This window comes from Pempheris klunzingeri, chromosome 1, assembly GCF_042242105.1.
Source record: "Pempheris klunzingeri isolate RE-2024b chromosome 1, fPemKlu1.hap1, whole genome shotgun sequence".
NCBI classification, from domain to species: Eukaryota; Metazoa; Chordata; class Actinopteri; order Acropomatiformes; family Pempheridae; genus Pempheris; species Pempheris klunzingeri.
This window is the reverse complement of record NC_092012.1, coordinates 18,063,827-18,081,513: the sequence shown is the minus strand read 5'-3', so window position 1 is coordinate 18,081,513 and position 17,687 is coordinate 18,063,827. Positions and strand designations below refer to the sequence as shown.

At 41.3% G+C, this 17,687-nt stretch overlaps 1 protein-coding gene across 1 annotated transcript in view; it reads left to right on the top strand.

Annotated features, from left to right (window-relative positions):
• The window catches only part of kiaa1549lb (KIAA1549-like b), a 55,215-nt gene extending 41,971 nt beyond the window's left edge, over window positions 1–13,244 (top strand). The window contains exons 13-22 of the mRNA XM_070834587.1: window positions 1,110–1,300; window positions 4,915–5,045; window positions 5,996–6,120; window positions 7,153–7,382; window positions 8,411–8,543; window positions 10,163–10,537; window positions 10,619–10,713; window positions 11,069–11,217; window positions 11,386–11,537; window positions 12,981–13,244. Coding sequence (XP_070690688.1) covers window positions 1,110–1,300; window positions 4,915–5,045; window positions 5,996–6,120; window positions 7,153–7,382; window positions 8,411–8,543; window positions 10,163–10,537; window positions 10,619–10,713; window positions 11,069–11,217; window positions 11,386–11,537; window positions 12,981–13,244 — 1,845 coding nt within the window. The remainder of the gene's footprint in view (window positions 1–1,109; window positions 1,301–4,914; window positions 5,046–5,995; window positions 6,121–7,152; window positions 7,383–8,410; window positions 8,544–10,162; window positions 10,538–10,618; window positions 10,714–11,068; window positions 11,218–11,385; window positions 11,538–12,980) is intronic.
• Window positions 13,245–17,687: the final 4,443 nt, after the last annotated feature.

The following is a 17,687-nucleotide window of genomic DNA, read 5'->3' as shown; positions in this document are numbered from 1 at the left end:
CACATCCCACTGCTTATTCATGGGACTTCATAAGAGAGAAAGTAATAAAATCTTTTGTATTACACTGTGAAATTCACTTCCGTGCTGCTTCCAGAGCAGTTATTATTACACAACATCTTAAGTCCTGCCAAGTCTCATCATGTAAAATTATTATTATTATTACTGAGTTGCTTCTGACACACCTTCACATCATAGGCAGTGTCTATAGCCTGTTTTATCCAATGAATAATGTAGAAGCTAAGTCAAATCTTCTAAAATGCTCAAAGTTTATATGAGCCTCTTGCACTTCCTCTCCTGTGTTATTTTCACATCTTCATCACATACCCTCGTTAGAATTTCCACTTTTTCCACCTACAGTAGCACTTTTAGTTCGTGAGAAAACTGGACCTAAAGAAAATCCTCGCTTTCTTTATGAGTGGGTGTGTGTGTGTGTGTGTGTGTGTGTGCCTTAACAAGAGAGAGAATACATGCTCTTCATTCGGGGGAGTATCACGCATTGATTCTGCCCCATGGCCTTAACTGCATTGATGCAGTGATGTGTGACTGACAATTTATGACACTGCCATGAGAGCAGTCCTAAATATTTCAGTGTGTGTGTGTGTGTGTGTGTGTGTGTGTGTGTGGGTTTGAACTCTTTTGGCGACTACCTTCCCTATAAACATGTGGATATCCACTGTTAGGTAGAACACCGTGAATCCTGCCTCCCCCCTTATCCTCTAATGTGTTCTTACGTTTAACTTGACTAATATATTTCTGTGAAAGTGTGCAGATCTCATCTTGTCACTGCCCACTGCGAGTCATTTATTTGACAAGAATTTGGAACAAGATGAAAAAGGGTCCCAGTTAAATCTGTGCTTATCTATTTCAAGGCACAGCAGCGCAGTAATCCCACTTCTGTTCCTTAAATCCTCTGGACATCTCTTAAAAAGATACACTTCTGGGCTATTTTGAGATGTCTGTCTACGTGACACTTCTGGTTGGCTACTGTACATCTCTTTGTTCCTCCTATCACTGGTGATTTTTCACGACAACAGGTATGTGAAAGGAAATCAGTCTTAGTTAAGCTGTCTCTTTTGTTGTTCTCCGTTCTCCATCAACCTGTTCATCAGCCGGTCCAGGGTTTTGACTACGCCAAGCAGCACCTGGGCCAACAGGGAGGGGATGAGGAGACCCTGCCTGCCAGTCAGGATACCTTAGTGATGTCTTTACAAATTCGGGACACACCGCTTTCACTAGAAAAGGCCCTGCAGCAAGACGGGACTGCCAACAAGAAAAGCCTCACCAGTGACAAACACAAAAGGTATCATTATATCTACACATGTTCACCTCCTCATGCTGTGATCTGTATCACCAAAAATGGTATGAAAAGGTCCGATTTTTTCAGCCTTATTAACCATAGCTTTGAGACAATTTTTATATTTTCAGGGTCAAAAGACTTAACTGAAGATTGAAGAATACAATAATATTGTTAATAGTAAAATTAAATCTTAGCCTTATCTAGCTGATGTTGGCCTTAGAATAGCTTTATTATGAGTAACTGGATGTCGGTTAGGCAAAACCTCATTGATACGCAGTCTAACAAAGGATTTGTTTATTATGGAGGTAAGATAAAACACTGTGCGTGATTATTATTTGTGACAATTGTAATGTCAGATTAAGTTAAAAGTTAAAATAGAATAAAAGGTTGGACTGTATATAAAGATAGACGTCACATCTCCGTCTCCCCCCTCTGTACAAACATGAAATCAAAATAACTTGGATGTGGGTGCTACCAAATTGCACTGGCAACATCATTTGAAACCAGATTGTGCGCGGTGGTGATGGATCGTGGCTGGAGTCGATTAATTTTGGGGGGGGGCTGACACATCATCTATCTTTATATGCAGTCTATGTTACAAAGCAGTCTTAACAAAATAGATTCATCACCGTCTTCTCTACAAAGTCATCAAGGACGTAACTGTTAGGATTTAAGGATGAACAGGATATAAAACACTGTTTAATGTTATTATAACTACTGTTATAATCAGGCCTAAATGCTTAGCTCACTTTGGATAACTGCAAGCTACAGTGTTCAAAGTTAGCATACTGAAGTGCATCTAAGGTTGTTTTTGAGTGATCGTTTTATGTCAGAAAAAAATTATAGACTGTAACTATCTGCAGCTATTGTGCATAAATCAGATAAGATCTGTGGAAACAGCATCATGGGTTCAGGCCCAGTGTTACATGGGGGCATGCTGTCAGCTTCCAGGGTGCCCTATTGACTGGAGAACTTCAAACTTTATATCCTGTGAGCACTGATACATTAATTCTCTTTTTAACCAGCCCCACAGAGTGTTAGCTTTCATCTATTAGCCATTTAACGCAGCATTTAACAACTGAGAAGGATCTATTGTACTGTCAAGTTTGTGTTCTATTTGAAAAGTGGAAGCTAGTTGGCCTATCTTGCCAACATTCGCAATGACTTGCACAATGCGGCTGAATAAGATGGAGATTACAGAATGTAAGTGATCACAAAATAATTTTCTAACCTGGCATCATCGTTCTCTCAGATTAAATTTTTTTCAGAAATATTTTATGGTTTCTCCTTCAACGGAGTCAGAAGGCAAACATCCTCCCTAAGGGATAGTACATGTTCTTACAGTGTGTGTGTGTTATCTCAAGAATTGCACCGCTGCTCTATCAGAGAGCCCCTGGGTTGCATAGAGACAGTCAGGATGATAAAACACTAAGATGCCTTCAGCCATATTGTCTGTCCTCATTCTACCCCGATGTTGAGCGGTAGGAAGTCATTATCAGAGTTCTCTGTTTGAGCAGGTGGGATTGACCATTTTCCCCAGTAACGCTGTTTCAGAAATTAATTGCCGTGTTAAATCATACTAAATTATCTAATCAAGGAATGCAAAAGGCCGTAATTTTTGAAAGACATGAAGAGTAATGAGATCAAATGAAATTTTTGTGACAGAATAGGAAATCTATGGTCCTGGAGGTCCTGCAGCAATGGTTTTGGAGACTCCTGAGGCAGCTTAAGTTTTTCATTTCTTATTCATCAAACTATTGATCATAATGATCAAGTCTTAAGATGTTATCATTCATTAGCGTTTATCCAGTTTTCAACCAGCAATATGCATTCATTCCAGGGTAAAATAACCTTGTTCTTTAATTTCTCTTATCTGCTTTTTCATAAGGTCCACAGAGTTAGTGACATCATAGATGAAAACCAAGAGATCAGCAGGACTGTGAAATAATTTGTAATACATTTTTCAAAAATTAGCTTTCATTAGCCAAACAAAGGTAGACTGCATCTCACCAGCTCAATTTCATTAATTCTTTTTTTATGAGATCAAAACCTGGAAACCATTTAATGAGAATGCATTAAGCTCAACCTGTGCATCGAAACAATCAGAGAGGTATGATGAGTGTTTATGTGCAACATGCTCCTCAAAACACCTGAACCATGTGAACAGTTCTATGAACTATGTGCATGGAATATTTTCAACCTCAGTTTTACCTTAAAACTCATTTTAGTGGATAGTAGATCAGAAAATGTTGGCATTTCTAGCACAGCCACCATGTTTTTCCAGTTGAATAACAGACTGTAGTAGTAGACGTACAATTAGCTGAGAATGTAGAGAAACGCAGTATTGTATTTCAGCTACTTGCTGCTATGCAACATATGCTACAGCTGGTGGAAAAGCATCTGTCCTGCAACCTGATTGTAGCTCTCTATTTGATGGCTAGACCACTGACAGACAAGCAAGTGCTTTGTTCTATCAATCAGGTGTAGACTCACGGTTCATGTTGACGTATGAGTGATGGTAAAACTGTCATTCAACTGTCTTGCAGTCTGTTTGAAATGACATCTGTCCCCAAATGCCTGTTGATCCCTGCCAGAGGAAGAGAAACTTGTGGCATGATGCTGCGAGGTTGCGAGTTACTATTTAACTGTTGGATACAAACGAATCTAAAAAAAAAAGCATGAACACAATTACCTCTAATTTGCTTCTTCCTCTCTGAAGTCATGCCTTCATTTGTACCAAGGTCACACAACTGTTAGCCACAGGATCAAACGCACAACCCTCACAAATAGCCAGTCTGAATGTATTCTGTACACCTCAATTAATTATTACACACTACACGTCTTTGTTGAGCCTGTGACTGCTGCATGGATCTGGCTCTCTGCAGCAGCGCCTCAGCAAGAGCAGGGAGGGCAGCCACTGTGCCTCTGTCTCTCTTTGCTGTTATCATTTTTACCAGACAATTAGGGGATAGACCACGGTGCTTTGATGTCACTGTCAGCCTCGTGGTCCTCTGAGTCGCCGCTTGATCAGCTCTAATTCCAACTACAGTACAGCGTTTGAAGCAAGTGACACAAGAATTGGATAAAGCAATTGTTTGTCCAATTAATGGAAAAGCCAGTCATGCGGTTTTGAAACATACATGACACATACTTAGGAGAACATCCACAATGCATATGTACTAAAGACATATGAACATGAAAATGCACAAGTTTATTAATGAAAACATATAGACGTGCAAAACACACACACAGGCAAATGCTACTCGGCAAGACAGTCAGCCTTTGGCATTATTAGCATAGCATTTGAAACTTAATTAGCTGATGACTGTTGCCGCAATTTTGGCACAATCAGCTGATTTTTCTAGCATATGCCGCCAGATTCGACTGATATCCTTCAAAAACAGGCAGTGTGCAGGGATGGTTTTAATATTGGGCAAGCATGTTTTTCATTATGCAATAATAATAATAAAAAAAAAAATAGGTTATGTTTACTGGACTCAAGCTTGAGAGACAGAGAGTGGAAGGTGAGGTTGATAAAGGGAGGGATGACATAACCTGGCAGTGTGCCCAGCTTCCGGAGAGCTCACCGCCTTTCCTGTTGCTATGGTTACTTGCAGCAAGTTGCCGAGTGAGGACGGTTCCGTCATCAGCAACGAATCAGAGAAGCTGAATTCCGGCAGGGGCTTGACGGTGCTGAAAGTCACAGCACAGCAGAAACTGACAAAGGAGGAGATGCACAAGAGGGACGGTGAGAGTCACACACTGATGCATATACAAATAATTCATTCTACAGCTCCTTTGCAGACAAGGTCAGGTGTGTCACAAGTGCCAAAAATCTTTTCCCCCCTCTCTCCTGCATGATACACTTCCAGTCTCTGTTTCTCATGCACACAGGTACCCTTTGAGAAATGCACTGCAACTGCAGGTTTTTTTTTTACAGCCAGAAAGGTAGCCACTCAGCAGTAAGCGGAGATGGACCCGATGAATATGCATGAACCAGACACTCTGCTGACATGATACAGGATGTCAGAATGGTGAATGCTGTGACACAGGGGCAGAAACACATACATGCACACATGCACACAAAAATGCAAAAAGACCATATGAAGCCATTCATGCTGTGCTCTATCTAAGATGCATAGCAGTTTAAGTAAAAGCCATACAGATGTTGAACTATTCGCTGTTCTGTTCTAGCCTGCTGACACTAAATGCTCCACATGTGGTGGCTGTGAGTTAAATTAATCAAATTCAAATACTCCGCTTGTAAATTGGATGGAGTTCACTAGATTATGATTTTCTTAATGGGTGGATCTGAATAATTCATCAGCTGAGTTAAGGGAAACCAGAATTAAATCCAGTTTGTCCGATGTTGGATAAGGAACGAAAGAGCATAGTCAGTTTCTTTCATCTATCAAAGAGATGCATTGGCACTACTTTTGAAGCCAACACTATCTTTGTGATCTATTGTCTCCGTTCACCACTTCATTTGCTGACACAGGCGACTGATGTTTGACATAATCCCACAGTGTCAGCCACAGAGAGACGAGGTGAAGACAGCGACAGAGAGAGCGAGAGGGGGACAAAGGCAGGAGGAGAGACAAAGGGGGAGTCTGACGATTTCCTCCCCTTTGACTGACAATGTAATGATTAGAGGTATTTGTAGTCTCTTTGTGAGTGAACTCCCTCTCTGTTCTTCAGATCCATATGACACCTCCTCTGGCTCCCTGCAGCTCATTTCCATAAAGCCCATGGCGGCTCAGCCCAACTACTCACACCCTGCATCCTCTGACCGCAGCCAGGACTCAGCCATCGTCAATGGAGAGGTGATGCACATGCACACAACCGTATAGAGAGACATGAACGAATGAACACTGTTTTCTCTATCAGATTCTTACTAGGAGCCACAAAGAAGAGCTCACCGTTTAGAACAGTTTTGGTTATTTCACATGAAATATTTCTTGTGTGCTTTGCTTTTCTCACCGGTTTAACGTGGACAGCGCTCATCTAGAAAAAGGTCACACTTTTCTGTCCATCAATCACAGTTAAGCAACATTTGAACGTTCAAAGTGTAAAGACAGGTGTGGAGTTGTTGTTGCCAGAACTGTCAGTCAAGTCTCTCCTAATAACGTCCTAATGAATCGGATTAGCTGACAATTTGAATGCTAAACACTTAATGAATGATAACTAATGAGGTTTTTTTTTCCCTCACTGTTTATCTAAACTTCAATATTTAATGTTACAGAGAAATTCTTAAGATCTGAAACTGGGGCTTTCTGGGGCTTTAAAAGATGCCTCACTCTGACATCAGTAAAGTCAAATAAAATAGACGGCTTTTTCAAATGAATTTGAATTAGTAGCACGTCTTGTGGCACTGTGTGATTTCATCTAATGAAGCTCTGACCTCCGATGACAACATTCAAGTATTATTACGTGTAAAAAAGCAGTGTGGGCATTTTCACTGTAATAATAAACATATTCGTGCTGTTTCTGTGTTTTAAAATATGATTGTTTGGATATATTGTAGGCTCGTCCAAGTGTTATTGCCCAGAAAATTATACGATACAGCCTTTACAGGATAAGCAATGTCATCATTAGATGAAAGAACAACTTTGAAACAGTTCGTTCAGGCAGTAAAATAAACGTTAATGATAATAATAATGTTCTGAACCTTTCTGTCTGGCATTATTGCCTAACAGTGTCATTTTGAGAGCTTCTTATTCTCATAAACCTTTCATCCACACACGTCTTTTAAGACAAGGCAAAATCATCATCCCACTTGCAGCGAGGAGAACCTTGTTGTCTGTTTTCTCACCTCCCCGTGTTTCTTTGCATCCTGCGCTCTTTCCTCTCTACAGGTGAACTTGGCTCTGAAGCAGAAGTCTGATATTGAGCACTACAGGAACAAGCTGAGGCTGAAGGCTAAGAGGAAGGGCTATTATGACTTCCCCTCCACCGACGGCAGCAGCAGTGGTCGAGCCCTGGCGCAGAGACAGCGGCACGGCCATGAGAGGGCAGCCGGTGAGCATGGCAGACCACTGGAGCCTGACGATGAGCGAGGCTCCACTTATGTCAAGTCTCACAGGAGGTGAGGGGAGAGTGGAAAAGCGATTGGAACCTGGGTTTGGCTGAGTGTAAAAGAAAATACACAATGGTGTGAGGATACAATTCAAGCAGTTTTCAAGTGCTGCAGGTGACATGGCATTGCATATTGGGCTTATAACCGTGGGCAGTTATCCGTTCCTACTGACCTCTGCCTTGCCTAATGAGCTTATAGATAAGGAAAACTGTCTCCTCTAATGTTGTCATTATCCTGTGTTAGTGAGAGATCCATCAGGCCTGTCTGATTAGTTTGATTCAAGTCCTGAGCTTCTGTAATGGAGATAAGAGCACTGGCAGGGTGTCCAGAGATCCACCATGCTGGTTCTGTTCAGTTTCTGCTGTACAGATGCATGTAATGATGGTCAGAGTCTTTGGAAAACAGCCTTTTCCACATGAGATTAAGATTACATCACACTAGCTGCCTGCAGAGCAGAAAGCAACATTTGAATTTTGGCTGTGTGTTAAATTAGTGAAGGGTTGAATAGACTTGCTATTTTTATATCCGGGCATGGTGAGCAAGATAAGGATTTTAGCAGCCATTTACTGTCGAGGTGAGCATGTGGCTGATCAGTTACACCAACAACATGCTGATATGCATCTTTGTCCTTTGTCATTGATGGTGCACTGTTGTTTTTTTATTAGATGCTTTATCAGTGTTACATTTTGCTGTGCCTCAAGGATATCCTCATACCTGGCAAAAGGATGGCACATTATTCAAATGTTTAAACATTATTGAAACTGTTGATTCAGCTCTTTTACTTGATGTCCTTATGAGATATCCTAACATACTGTATCCATTTGACCTGTATCACAACTTTAAGCACCTCTTTATTAATGGGAATCAAATACATTCCCCCACTGTGTTCTCACCACCTCCACTTCTCATCCACCATTCACTGCAGGCACTCTGAAACCATGGCTGAAAGTGAGATCGCTGAATTGAGAGGATTTCATTTAATAACTGTAAACCCAGGTCTGATTTGTACTGAATCCATTCTTTGCTCTAATTGGCAGGCACTCTCAGGTAGGGCAGACGGCCTATCGCAGCAGACAGAGTCTGAGCAGTCCCAGTCCTGGAGGCACAGAGATGGACCTGCTCGTTATGAGGGAGAGACCCAGGAGAGGCATTCGCAACAGCGGCTATGATGTGAGTCACATGTCATCACCAGCTGACCCCAACAGGATGCAGCTAAAATTGCCAAAACATTAATCTTCACCATTTTGAAATATAGATATAATATAATATAAAGCCACATGCAATATATGTGTACAAGGCTGACATGCTGGCAATAGTAACTTTATCTTGTGAATCACATATAAACACATTAGTTATGTGACTACTTAAAACGTATTTCTTTATTTATACTTATTACCAAACTTGTCATCTTGTTTAAACCTCATGCCAGTGTTTTCAGACTAAAAATAGAAATAAGATCATTATCATCAGAGCTTGTCAGTGCTAAATCTGTGCCTTATTGCCCTACTTAAGACACAGCCACTGAGCTAGACATTCTACTCAGGTGTGGTTTCAAGTGTACCACAACAAGCTGAAAGAAGAAAAGTGGTTCATTCATAATTAAAAGTTAAGATTTATAAGGTCCTGTCGTTTTGAAATGTAATGCATCTCAGGATGGCTGGTTTTTTTCCTCCACTCTTTTATTGCTCCATTATGGGTCTGTGCATGGCTATTTCTGCCATGAAGTCAGAATACTGGTATCCGAGCGCCCAAGAGTAATGGAGCAGACCGATCCTAAAAAGTGTTTTCACTCTGAGCTGTCCTTTTGTAAAAAATATGAGAAGTGATAGAAATATTTCCCTGAACTGCCATTGACCTGCCAGCCATCACCACAGGAAAAACACAGGTGTAAACCTGCTCTGGTATTGTTTGCTGGCATGGCTTAGGGACACTTAGGTGGAAAATAAATGTTATTATGTAAACCTGTGTTTTTTCTGCTATTGCAAGTCAAAAGTCTGCTGTGAAAATAGCCTCCTGTGCATTTGATTTAGACAGATCAAGGTCTTGTGAAAACAAGGTGGCGCCACAGGCACAATGCCACAGGCCTCAACATGAAAAACTTCACAATGATATGACTGAAAACTCTTGGCAAGCTCTACAAATTGAGATTTCCTAGATAAATGGTAGTTTCTTGATTCTGACCTCCCATTGTCATGACGTTTGGTTGGTTTGCGTAGCTCGGTTAGTAATACCTAGTATACCGTATGGCTAGTACAAGCCACGGGGTCCTTTTTCAGAACTCCGGACCCTGTTGACTAGAATGGGAGTAGTGTAGCTGCAGGCCCCATCAGAGCGGATGCAAGTCTGTCGTTCCGTGTTGCAGGGGGGGCTGATTTATGAGGTGCACTACGCTAGGCCTCCTGTGGCCATCCTCTATTCGCACAGGAAGTAGGGCAGCCTCAACTCCTATTAATTTATCACTGAATGTAAGGGCTGGATAGATGGAAACGTGGGCTGGGAGAGGGAGAAAGAGTAGAGGGTATGAAAAGTTGGAGGGATGTTACAAAGAAGATGTTAGAAACAGGGTGGAGAAGATGGAGTGAGGTAGCAAGTGAATAATTAAGACAGACAGGCAGTGAATATACAGGGAAGACAGAATGGCAGTTATATTGTTTACTGCTAGATAAGGAAAGAGAAATGGAGAAGGACGATACAAACTGCCTGGTTCTGCTGCTGAACCTACTGTCAAAGTTTCAAGATGTGTGTCGAGTCTCATTTCGTATATGACTCCCTGTTTGTACACAACCTAGACTGAGCCGGAGTTGATTGAGGAGACGAATGTTGACCGTCTCATGGGGCCGCGGGGATACATGTACGGCCGCGGCTTGAAAGGCCACTCAGAGACATCCACTCTGAGCTCACAGCCGTCCATTGATGAAGTGCGACAGCAGATGCACCTGCTGCTGGAGGAGGCATTCAGCCTGGCTTCAGGGGGGCAGTCCACATCCGGAAGGCACTCCCATCACCACCACCCACCTCCTGACCACTACAGCCCTGCCCCGCCTCCCCTCCCCTACGCAGACGTGGTGACCAGCGCCCCGGGTACAATGAGCTGTGGACGGGGAGGCCTGCAGTGGGTACCGTCTTATGGTGCAGAAGTGTATCAATGCAGCCTGCCCAAACCAGTAAGTGGGATGAGACTATTTGCCCTCAAGTACCGTGTTCGAGTTTATGTAACCTTAAAAATCTTTCTTTATCTGTTTAAGGCCTTTCACTTCACACAGCTCCCTGAGATGGCCATGGGTTCTCCTCCCCCTTTACCGCCTCGCACTGGACCTCCTCCAGGGACCTCCTTAAGGCGGTAAGGCTAAATATGTCTCACACACACACACACACACACACACACACACACACAGATGCAGGCAGACACAGACATGCATACGTTTTCTGTAACATCCCAAAGTCCATCAGATATTCCACATTTATTCACATTCAAATTCATATTCAGGGACTGGATATTCACTAGGTAATGTGCTGTGGCCAGGGTGATTTTAGGCCTTGTATAAATTTGAATATTGAACTAGTGCAATGAGAGATGGCAAGAATGTTAATAAGATGCTGACTTTTCCACATGGAGTGTGTCTGCCATCTAGTGGTAATGGCCAAGTATTTCAGTAACTCCACATTTATTCCTCCTCAATCTCTGTCCAACTCAGCTCCACTTCTGACTTGGGGCCTAAGGGAAGGAGCTCAGAGACATCTGTCACTGAAATGCAGAGTCAACATGACAACAACCCATATGGGCAAACTACTAGAGCAGCACTTCCATCTATCACTGCAGAGCAGCCTGTGTCCAACTACTCAGGTAAGCACATGAGGACATGACTTTGCATTTTAAAAGCAACCCATTATGTGCTCTGCTTCCATGCCAATGTACGTTTTGCAATATCATTATTGACGCTCAAAATAAAAGTCTTGGAATTGGAATCTTAAATTTAATCATCAGTAAATTTCTCTCCTCTCGTCTCTGTAGGAAACCCAATAACAGCCGTGTACGCCATCCCAGCCAGCAGGCCCGGCTACTCAGAGTACTTCGTCTCCACACCACCCACCTCCTACCACAGTCCCTCCTGGATGTCCTATCCACCTGAACCTGAGGATGTGCCGCCACAGTGGGCAGACTCTGTAAGAAAGCCCACTTTGCTTGCTTAGGAAACAACAAATCTTACTTTAAAAAAAAAAAACCAAAACAAAGAAATAGATAACTGAACAATTATTAATTGATTATTAACAAGCTATTTATAGTGGTAGAATAACGTGACCAGATGTCTTTATTAAACTAGGGCAGTCTCATTCTGTCCTAAAAAGTAGACCCTTAATTTCCAGAAAATAGATCACTGACAGGACAGTGCTCTAAACACAAAAGAAGTGCCTATTTTCTCTCTCTCTTGTTAGTGTAGAATTTGTAAGTTTAGACTCAGTTAATTGCTGTTATTTTGGACTCTTGCAGAGGTTACAAAAGGCCAGTTTTCAGGCTTACAGTCCAGACAAGAAGTCCCAGACAATGAAATTACATACTTGAATAAAAATGTTGTCATTGCTGTAAGGTGATAAAATACGTCACCCTCACCTCCTGGTTGTTAGGATGTTTTCTCTGTTACTTCTCTGTGAAGCCAGCCAGTGAGCCGCAGCACTGCCACAGCGAAGGTTAAAAAGGAATAAACACTCAAAACATACGAAATAGGACGATTAGCAGGGAAATATATCTGTAATGCATAGGTGAGATTGCCTCTCTGTGTTAAAACACTGACCTTTGTAGACCATCTCACTATGTCACTGGCTTTGATTTGAAGTCTTTTTGTGCTCATGTTCCTATCTGCCCTTAAAAAGCCCTTTGGCCTCATTATACAATACTCTTTAAGCATCGTCCTACCCTCTCCTCTGTTTTTCATTAAAATAAGATGCGCTCCATTCGTCCTGTCAGATCTGTTGTAACCCATGTGACCCTCCCTCCCCTCCCCTGCACAGGACTCTCCTTGTTTGTATGGAATGTTCTGTTTTTTTTCCTGTCTGTTTGCCTGTTTCAACCAGATGCCTTCATGCAGTGTCTTTTTGCAGAACCAGTGTCATTTAGAAACCATTTGCTGATCTGAATTTATGGCTGGCGTTGAGTGGACACAACAAAATACCGGGGTAGTTGAGCACATTTCCTAAATGAACACCCTTTTTACTTTTTTTTTTTTTCATTTCTTGTCGTGTAAATCTGACACTTATGAAGATTTTTTATTAACATTCAAAAGTAGTCCATTCTGGAGTTCAAACACCGTTTGAACCAAAATCCATTTCAGTATCACACGCTCGTAAAGTAGATCTCCACACTCATTACTTTCCCTGTTATTTTGGTCCATTTAGAATGATTTTCCCAGATACAGTTGTTTATATTTTCCCTTATCACCCATTTAATTCTGTCTAAAATAGTGGTGCAAGAGAAAATGTTCACTCAGCAAAATAAAAACCTATATCATATACTGTTTCCTTCTGATTATATAATTGAAAGCCATTATATTCGTGGGTAGTAACGATTTGAAGTTACTGTATTACTGATTTCATGTCTCCCCTGTTTTCCAGTTGCCCCTGCCTGGGTATGTAGAGGCTTTTCCTCATCCTCGCTACCCTCAGGGGAGCCCTACCAGGCTGCCCCTGCAGTATAACCAGGCACTGGAGCAGCCGCCAACTGCCCCTAGCACAGCATCCCAGCAAAGCCTGCCCCAGGTGGTGAAGGACATGGACAATATGCCCCTGAGCAGCCTCTCCACCTCTGCGCTCGTGCAGGCTATCCGGCAGGAGGTGGCCAAGCTGGCGAAGAAGCAGAACGACGTGTTTGAGTTCTAGTTTTAATTCTGCCCCCTTGTGTGCAGGAGATGGTGGACTGTGGGTTGGTCTTCAACAGAGGCACACAAAGGCGGTACTCCTTCAGACTGATTTTTGATGTTTGTACTGTAAAACGGACTGATCTTCTTTTCCCACTGATTGATTTCTTTTCACACACCATTGGTGTTTTGCAGCTCCTGACTTAAAGAAACAGAAAACATATTTTGTTTTTTTAAGAAAAAAATGCCATTCTCTATTGATGATGTCCCAAGTAACTACATGCATCTGTTCTTTGTAGATATGTCAATAGGATACGCTAAATATGGAAAATATAATTTTTTCCACGGTTAGGCATTTTTTTGTGAATCAGCATCAATTGAGAGGAGAGAAAAAGTAGCATTATTGTCTGTACTGAGAGGACCAAATACTTCCTGTCAGATGGTTAAACCACATAAACCACAGTGTATATGAGCATGTACAGTATTAGGACATCATGTATTTTATCTCCTTTTATAGGCCACATTAGCTTCAACAAGACGGGCTATATCATCATCAGTTCACTCAAGCATCCATATCATATTCATTTACCACATCTCTTTTCAAAATGATCTTCAGTTTATTTTTACATCACACGTTGACACCATAACAGTAACAACAGAAACCCAGTGTTCTTGGTGGACTAATAATTTTAAATATAAACTGTAGTTCCTGTTAATAAACAAATACAGTATATATGCATCTTCTTTTTTGGTTCAACCCAACTGAAAATTAAATCTTAAGCAGCATCTCTGATGATGTAACATAGGTGGAAACGTTTGCCTTCATGTATCTAAAATAGAGGGAACATTCATCCTTGTAATATTTGTTTTCGGTGTGCACTGAGTACATTGACTTGGTTGACACAGATTTTTCTGATAATAATAATGATAGTAGTAATGGGCGGTTGTAATAGTATATTACTGATGGTAAATACTTAAAAACATGAACTTTGTTGTTTCTTGGAGAAAACAAAAAAGCACTTTCAAAAACCCAAATGGAAAACAAAATGGTTTTAAGATGCACAGATGGTTTGATGGACACACAACCCCAAAACCTTTGTAACAAAACAATGGTCTTTGCTGCTGGTTGTAGTGCCACAGTTTCTTGTAAGGATAACATTTCATGAATAAAATACAAAGTTCATGTAAACTATTGACCTAATAAGAGGTGCTACATCAGTATTCCTGTTCTAAGCAGTTTTAAGTGCACAACCCTGATGTCTTTGTATAACATTGTGAATGTCTGCCTGAGTGTCGACTTACATTGAGTGTGCAGTAGAGCACTTGTTGTTTTCTGTTTGAGAAGCAAAGTGTTCAGTGCGAATGGAATCATCAGTTCGTAAGGCGCAAAGTGCATATACGCTGAGGCAGACATTTATCTTAAAATGCTAATTTCATAATCGAATATGTTTAAAAATTGTCTCTTCACATTAGTCATCAGTCATAATTACATTTTAAATCAGCCAAGCAGTAAACGAGGGCATGGCAGAGCAACATGACAAGCTTCCGCCAACCAGGTCACATAAAAACATCAGAAACATCAACCAAAAAAGCAAAGGAAATTTAAAAATAAATGAAGGAGTCAGACCCCAGCCTCCCGATATGATGTACAAAGTAAAGCGTTGGACAGAATACAATTCTTTGACAAAGATGTTCCCACAGTATAGTACATCTCTTTAATAAGAGCCTTCTGATAGCTACTGGAATACAGGAGACCCACGCCTGCCAGAATTATTTCAATGGTGACAAGATGGAAGGAGGTCGCTCTTTATCAAGTGGAAGATCTGGGCATTGAAGGATCCAACTAACCTTTGTGATAACAAGGTTTAATTAACATCTTGAAACTGTGCTCATTTTATCTGAATAACTGGCCAGTCTGCCTTGAACTATGAACTAGTAAGTAGAACCCCTATGAAAGAAGTCATTAAATCATTGTACCATTGAAAGGAATTCATCTTCCTTGACAAAAGACTCATATTTCACTGTGGCATAAAAGCTGTCAATGGGTTTGGATGAATTCTTAATGCAGAATTGATGGTTTAGGAGTGGAACTAAGTGGGACTAGCTGCAGATGAGCGCATGTAGACCCATAGCGGGGGTGCTGCAATATGTTTGCATAAACATTCAGATGCTATAGAGATGCCTACTTTTGCTATGTTAATGCAAATCACATGGAATGCTTTGCTGATTATTATAATCAATGCTGTCACACGAAAGACGCCAGTTGTGAAGTAAGACAACTATGAGTGAAAATGCCTTTAAATCACTATTTCTTTTTGTAGACCAGTGTTGCTGTTACAGCAGTCCTCGATGAATTTAGCCTTTTTGCATTATGACTTTTGAGCAAACCCTCCTTCTGTTCCAAGACATGTTCTTTTATACTCCTACCTGTTGGTGTGTAAGTAAGTATAAGGAAAAACTGTATGTCTTAAACTCAACAAGGACTTTGTTGTTGCTTGTTTTCCCAAGATTCCTTTTACCCATTATTCAGAGGAGCACTTAATGTCTTAAGAACTGTACTACATACAGTGAAACCATTTTTGTGTATACCAGAAGTGAACACCTTTCCACATTCTCATGCTGGAAAACTTAGCGATATTAAATAAAAGGGGTTTTGGTGGTTTATTGGTTTAGAAAAATGATGAATATTTATTCTATGAAATGAAATATGAAGTGAGCTAAATCTTTTAAAAATCTGTGTCTTTTTGTTATTTCCTTTTCATCTGCTTGTTATATTTGATGTTCCTAAGAGATTGATCTGAGCGAGAGACATTGAGACAGATGGAGAATGAAAGAAATATTAGCCTACATGATTAAAATCAAATAAAAGATTTTAATAGAAGAATCAATCATCAGTGCGTGTCTTCAGTACTTCCCGTATTTTCTACATGCCATTTTTCCTGATGGGCGGTGTCAAAAGAATTATAGCACTTGTTGCATTTCTGCTCCACTTCCACACCCAGTTTTCAGCTTGAACTGAAGTAGCTTTTTCTAATGTGCTTCACAATCACTTCCTTATTGCGGAGACACATTGTTTAGACTCTCCATCGGCTCCACACAGAAACTATCTGCAGGCTAACTGAGATAAAAGCTCTTTCACAAAATTCACACTACAACATCCCTCCACCAATAGTGCAGATAGTCTGTAGCATCTATGAAGTTAAATATGCTTTTCTTGACTTACACTAAATCTGAACCATAAGGTAGGGTATCGACTGACTAAGACACCATGGGGTTATGTTGCCTCTATATGAACTGAGTCTTTGAGATATACAGGTGCCTTCTTCACTAACTGAATATTTCTGATCCTTGTTCTTCTGCCCAAGACCAACTGCTCTCTGCACTGCAGTCTCTGGCTCAGTGTCTCATTCAGTTGACTGGAAGTGATCTCTTTCTTGTTATACTGTGGACATCTGATAATGGTTCCTTGGTTCACCGGCTGGATCTCATGGGTTTTGCAAGACTCTGGCGCAGTTCTTTAAATGATTTAAATGTGTTCCCAGAATCCTCTCTGGCCTGCATAGCCATATGCAGGCCATATGCACATATAGACCAATCCTGACTCCGTTAACACTCTGTCCCACCTTTAATGATGCTCTTCTTGTTTGGCCTGATCCCACTTAACATTCCCAGTGAGTGAATGAATGGTGAATGAATGGTTTGTGTTTGTATAGCGCCTTTCTAGTCATTTAAACTACTCAAAGCGCTTTTACATCACATCCTCATTCACCCATTCACACATCATTCATACAGGAGGAAATCGCAATTGGAGGAGATTATTCTTTCACACACACTCACACACTGAAGCTAGTCACTCAAGGACACTTCCACATGCTGGATCAAACCTCCAACCTTTCGATTGAGGGATGACCCACTCTACCTGAGCTCTATCTGAGCCACAGCCGCCCACTGAAGAACACACAAGGTTCAACTCATCATCCCCTGGTTCATTAGCAGCTCAGGGAGCGAGGCTCACCTCCCCCATCTTCCTGATTGCCACCTTGAACCCCCAGATTGCAGGCCCAGCACAGCCATTGGATAATGGATGATGTGATGCTGTTGTTGTTCATGTGCCATTCCTTTTAAGGAATAGTTTGAAATATGCACTCACCATTCACTCACTGTCAAGTTCATCAAGGATTCTACACTGTGTTGGGTAAGCTTTGATCCACCTCAACATTTAGAAAAAAAATACTGGCCAGTAAAAATCCACATGAGTGGCGGTGCTGCTGGGATGGATTGGTTAGTTTGGCATGCATGACCCTGTCTCACTCCATCCGTGTTTTGCCACAACAGATGGGCCTCATGAAGTTCTTAATCACTATTGCCCATCCTGGCTTTGGAATTATCACTCTGCTTCCCTATGCAGCTGTCATCCGCATGTGCTCTGCAGTATCCACTGATGTGCTCTTGAAAGTACTCAAAC